Source organism: Passer montanus, unplaced genomic scaffold (assembly GCF_014805655.1).
Source record: "Passer montanus isolate IOZ18808 unplaced genomic scaffold, ASM1480565v1 scaffold1, whole genome shotgun sequence".
NCBI classification, from domain to species: domain Eukaryota; kingdom Metazoa; phylum Chordata; class Aves; order Passeriformes; family Passeridae; genus Passer; species Passer montanus.
Genome location: NW_024356504.1, coordinates 8,461,235 through 8,467,234, shown reverse-complemented (window position 1 = coordinate 8,467,234; position 6,000 = coordinate 8,461,235). Strand labels below are relative to the sequence as shown.

General features: G+C 45.3%; 1 protein-coding gene across 2 annotated transcripts in view; it reads left to right on the top strand.

Annotated features, from left to right (window-relative positions):
* Positions 1 to 3,041: 3,041 nt before the first annotated feature.
* ITGA6 (integrin subunit alpha 6) overlaps positions 3,042 to 6,000 on the top strand; it is a 43,084-nt gene continuing 40,125 nt past the window's right edge. For both annotated transcript variants that reach the window (XM_039732804.1, XM_039732886.1), the window contains exon 1: positions 3,042 to 3,313. In XM_039732804.1, coding sequence (XP_039588738.1) covers positions 3,153 to 3,313 — 161 coding nt within the window. In that variant the 5' untranslated portion in view covers positions 3,042 to 3,152. The remainder of the gene's footprint in view (positions 3,314 to 6,000) is intronic.

Sequence of the window (6,000 nt, the reverse complement as noted above, 5' to 3'; positions counted from 1 at the left end):
GTGTGTAAATATAACTGTTTTAATGCTCTGCATTTAGATTGTTTAAAGCAAAACATTTTGCTTACATAGTGTTGAGCAGTTTATTTCACTTACCATTCTAAGCCCCTTTATCTCCTGTGCTGCTGTTTGCTATTTCTAACGATTGTTAGGGAACCAAGAACAGCTATGAGGATATACTGGCAAAGACAGTCTGATAACCTGGCTGCATAAAAATGCAGATGTTTCTTGTAGCTGTTAAGATGCATCTGTTCAATAAATGTAAATTATTTTTTCTAGAGCATGCAGTTCTAGAAATGGTATGCATATTGTGTTCACGAGAAACCATCCAACCATTCAGGCTACTAACACTTAAACCTAGTTTATATTTCTGAATTGAAACAATGCTCTACTTTGGAACTTGTGTAGTGAACCAAACAAAACCTTTTTGGTTGTATAATCTTTTTTCATCTGGAATGACATAAATTAAGAAATTACAAAATCAAGCAATTTTTTAAAAGGAAATGAGATGGGGTTGTTTGTATATTTTGTCTTTTCAGGACCATTTGATGTGCTGCATTAAAGCTGCACAGCTGAACATCCAGAAATTGTGTATTTCTTTGTGTAGCATATTGTTGATACAAAGGATAGAATTTCAGAAATGTAAAACATTGTGCCTTGCCTTTCTTCTAGGGAAACCCTTAAAATGTCTTGCCAAGCTGTAGCTTCTGCATTCCACCTCTTTTATTTTCTAGAAATGATTTTTTTTAAACTTTGTAATTAGCTACATGGTTGCATAGAGGAGGAAAGTATTGCTGACAGTAATACCTGTGTCTACACATTGAGGCTTGCTCATTTTGTAGACACAACATGCCAACATCTTGTAGCCCTTCAGCTGAGTATCAACACACCATTAATAAGCAGACAGCTTGAAAACTCAGCAAGAGCAGAGCGCTTGTTACAAAAAAGAGAAACTGCTTTGATCTGGCCACTGCATTTCTTAGAATCGCTGTGTTATTAGGCATAACAGAGTGCTCATGTTTAATTGGCCATCATACCTAATCTTCATATGGTCCCCCTTTATACCAGGATTGTATAAAAGAGGAATTCCTGAAGTATGTGTTAGCTACAGATAACTCACAGCATGTTTGTTTTGGAGGAAGAGCAAAGGAAGGAAACTGACATATTTGTAAAACTTTTTTTTTTCCCCTCTCTCCTCATCTAGAGCAAATGAAAATAGTACGAAATGATGAGAGACCATCCAAGGTAATTCTAAGCTGTTTGTATGCAGTTTTGCTCCACCCTGTATACACTCTATTTTTGTTATTCTTGCTGTGGTCCCTTGAGACAAGTATTAACGTTACTGTGTCTTGGAATGCTTGTTACTGCATCTGGAGATGAGAAAATTGTCTCCCCTCAGCAATCTCTGTGGATATGAACAAACAGGTACAACATGCTCAGGCAGTGCTGGTTAGAGGGAGGGGGAGAAGTCAGATAAACCTAATGTGCCAGTATCATTCAGGAAGCTCTGGATGAAAGTACTTCTGTGACTTCAAGTTGTTGAGTACAAGCATTACTTAAAAAGTAACTATAGTTACTGTAAGAATATTAGAAGCACGCAAGTTTTGATTGTTCCAAAAGGCAAACTGCTAAGACTTTGGTACAGATGTCAACATTGTTTTAAAGGACTTGTTTTCAAATCTTTACTAATTACTATGAAATACGTGGATTGTAGGAAAACAGCTTGTAATTAGTCTGGGACCCTTCCCTCTTACAGGCCCTTTAGTGAAATTAGGGCAGAATTTATGCCAGTACAGTTTTCTGCTGTGGCAGTGATTGAACACTGGATTAAGACTTTGAAGGAGTTGGGCATGGAGGGGCAAGCAGGGAAGGACTCTATTAGCAATAAATATCTGGGTTCCTAATTTAACAAAATGTTTTGTTTCCACATTAGAAACACATTTCTGGTGCATTTTCTTCCCCTCTTTCGATCAAGAGTGTTTTGGGCTTGAGCCAAACACTTATCTATACACGGAGCTATCCTAGAATAATTACTCTGGAAAAAGTAGCTTGGATTAACTCCGTGGGAGCAGAGTATTGTTTCAGGAGTATCAATATATTTGAGTGCTCTGTCTCAGTTGCTCTTTCTCAGTTTCTCTGGAATCTTAGCTTCTCTCTTTGTACCCTGGATAGCAGTAGAAAAGAACAACTCAGTATTGTTATGCTGCTTGGAATTCGTGAGGTTTTTAAAATTTGTGTCTGCTTCCCTAATCCAGAGTACTAAACCAAGATTCTGTTCAAAACCCAAAACCTCCTTCTTTCTCTGGAGTGGGTTAAGTTGATAAGGTATGCTGGCAAATAACCTTTTGGAATTATGGGTGAAAGCATAAGAGAAAATGACCTGGTATCCAAACCCACATACTGTTTTTGAACAATTAAAAGGTAGGAGTAAGAAATTTTCAGATGCGTTCAGAGATAAGACATGCTGGAGGAGGAGGATATTCTGGTAGTCTTCAGTCTTTGTTCTCATGTGACCTGTGAATAATCTGGAAGAGAGATATTTTTTTTCTTTTTTTCTTTTTTCTTTTTTTTTTTTTTCTTCTCTTGCATGTATTGTTTGGGGAATACAGACTGAATACTGGGGTCATGCTGTCCATAGGTCTGGATCAACCTTAGCACCCTTGGGCCATGTGTTATGCCCGTGGTCGGTACCCGGACCGACCTGATGCTGCTGAGCCGCAGCCAGTCCGGTATCAGCCCCGCAGGGGACACGGTGTGATGTCTCAAACACATCCCGGCCCCCGCCATGGGAGCTCTCTGCCCTTTTCCCCAGCGGTGCGCGCGGGCCACGGCCCGGTCCTCACCTGCGGCCGTGACCCGCCCCTCGGTACGGCTTCATTTAGCGTCGCGAAGGGCAAAGACATCCGAGTCCGGGGCCGCGGCAGGCGGTGAACCCCCTGGGGGCCCCGGGAGGCGGTGGGCGACTCACGGGCGGGGCTACGCCCTCGGCTGCCCCTCCCAGGGGAAGGGGCCCGGCCCGGGGACATTTTGTGCAGTGCCGGGGGCCGGGCACACGGAGGGCGGGGCGGGGCGGGCCCGGCGCGGCACAACGGGCGCGCTCAGCGCGGGGAGCGGCGAGGGCGCTGGCGGCAGGTTCCCGTGCCGGGCAAGAGCAGATGGCGGCCCTGCTCGTCCTCTACCTGCCCCTCCTGTCGGGGCTGGCCGGCGCCTTCAACCTGGACACGGACAACGTGATCAGCTGGAGCGGGGAGACGGGCAGCCTCTTCGGCTTCTCCCTGGCCATGCACCGGCAGCTGCAGCCGCAGGAGAAACGGCTGTAAGTGCACCGCGCCCCGCCCGGCCCCGTCCCGGGCCGGGACCCTCCTACCTTCCCCCGCCGGGAAACTTCCCCTGGCGGCGGGCCGGGGTTGCCAGCCCCGCGGGGTGTCCGGCCGGCGGCGGGAGCGGGGCCGGGCCGCCGGGGGGCCCTCGGAGGGATGGGGCAGCACCTGCCGCGGGGCGCTGCGGAGCCGGGGCAGCGGCGGAGCGAGGGGCCGCCCCCGCGCCCCGGGGACCTGTGGCGAGCCGGAGCTAGGAAGGGGAAGCGAGCGAGAGCCGCCGCCGGGAGCCCTTCCCGCCGCAGCGCTCCCCTGCGCCGGCAGGCTGCCCCCGGGGCGGTGATCGGCGCCGCCGGAGCCTGCCCAGCCCCTCGGGTTTGTGCGCCCTGGGCATACCCGGCCTCGGGCAACTCAGGGACTGCTGTTCGAGACAGACCCTGACCGGGAGTGCGGATGAGAGGCGATAAAAAGAAGTTAGGAAAAATAAGTCGGGGCTAGTGGTATATGCATGAAACTTCTTTTGGGAAATTACGAAGGCAAAATAAGGACCCTGTATACATCTTCAGCATCCTTGCCGCTTTGTGTCCATAGCGGAGCAGTGCTGGACCCCACCCTATCCAGTAGCGCTGGATGGAGTGTGAGTGTAAAGTACTGTTGTTAAATAAGCGCCCCCTCCTCAAATATTTAGTTTTAATTTAAGGCAAGATATATTCATTATCCATATAGAGTTAACGGGAGGAGGAAGCTGGAAAGAAATAATATTCTTCATAAAGTTAGGTGGTAAGTTGAAAAATCCTGTGGGCTCATTTTGTTCACATTTGCATTCTTCTGTGATTTCATAAAAATTACAGTGTGTGGAGTATAAGTCATGTACACCCATGTTTCATCTTCCATCTAGCAGATAAAATGACCTATAACATCCTGAGGAATGAAATGCAAATCTGTGAGCTCCTTTCCAGAGGTCTTTATCTTAATTCTTGACAGGATTATGCTTGCATAGGTCTCATTTTAGTACTAACAAGAAAGCAATGCCTGAAGCTTGTTAGTCTCCTGTTGTATTGTCAGTCCTGGCAGAATGAGTGTGTAGGACTATGCAGCCAATTACTGTGAAGAAAGAAGGAAACAGCAGAAACACAAGGACAGTCACAGTATTCAAGCTGGTATGTACTATTTGGCTGAAATGCCTCAGAGATTATTGGCATGAAAGTTCTGTATTGTATGTCTAGTAAGTGCTTCCTCGGGCAATCCAGTGTGGGGAAAGAGCAGAGCCAGATGCTATCTGCCTTGACATGGCTTTCTGAATCCAGGCTTTCATGAGAAGCAAGGGTTTCTATTAGAGACAAAACCAGACTAGACAAACTGCGTTTTATGGTGACATGCGCTTCTGAGTATGAGGTGTCTTGGCCATTTTTCAAATCCACGAGTTTCAGCATAAAGAATTGGAATGCTACCCTGGGTAGCTGCTGGGTAGTATGCTTGGAATGAAACCTTTTATTTCAAACAGGCATGTTGTAGTCACTTTGAACATCATTTTTGTGTCTGTAAGAGTAGTAGTGTGTGGCTTTAAGAGAACAAGACATTAAATATGCTGAACTGTAACTATCTTAGGGACTGAGCTGTGTTTAGCTCACTTTGTGTGTGTTCTGTCTTCTGAAGCAGGAGCTTTGGTGGGGAATCTCGAAGAGAAGCCTTCAATATTAGGCTCCATTTTTATATTAGATAAAAATGAGCTAGGTTGAGCTAATACCGAAGGATTTGTGTGGTCTTTTCCATGGAAACCTCATGCAATTTCTAAATTGATTGATTCTTCATAGATGGGACAAATGGTATCTGCTGTCTGGATACTTGGGGAAGGTAGAAAGTTACGGGAACAGAGGTCATACTGAGGTCTGCTGCTGAGAAACTGTCATGTGTAATGCCTTCATGCTGCCTGTTACCTGTAACAGCAGGACTCAGGGGTGCAACACCTCTGCATTCCCAGATGCATTTTGGTCTGTCTTACCTCTGCTGCAAAAGTGGATTTTTGTACAGCTATCTCTTTGTCAGATAGAAGTATTTATTTTACCCTTTCTTCTTGAATGGATGCTAATTTCAAAACTCAGTTACATTTAGAGTGTGAACACTGTTAAGTAGTTGCCAAAAATACAAAAACTCCCAATTCATGCTGAAGCTTAATTAAAAGTGATACTTGGAATGTCATCTGGCAGGGACCCTTATTTCAAAGAAGCCTGAACACCCTTCTACCCCTCCAGTAGAAACAGGTTGTCACAGACATGTGCAAGATCAGTCCATCTTTGGAAAAACAAGAAAATGACAGAAGGTAAAATATATGGAGTGTATTCAAGGGCTAGTGGCTTGGAGCAAGGCTTGGTAAAACAAATGTAATTATGTGTAATTTTTCTCTTACCTCACTTAAGCATTTGTTAAGTGAAATGGTTCCCTCTTCCTCACACAGGATTCTTCAGTGTTAATCATTACAATAATCCTCTGTCAAGATGAGGGTGGAGAATGTGTAGGAAGTGTGACAAATACAGGTACAGCTGAAACAGCCTTTGATTAAACATGGTATTTGCTTTTGACCATCTTTTTTTCTTAGTCACAGAATACTGTGGATTTCATATTAGCTTTGAATGGCAAATTAATTTATTAGTGTTAGCTACAAATGCCATGTTTGCTAATGAATTAC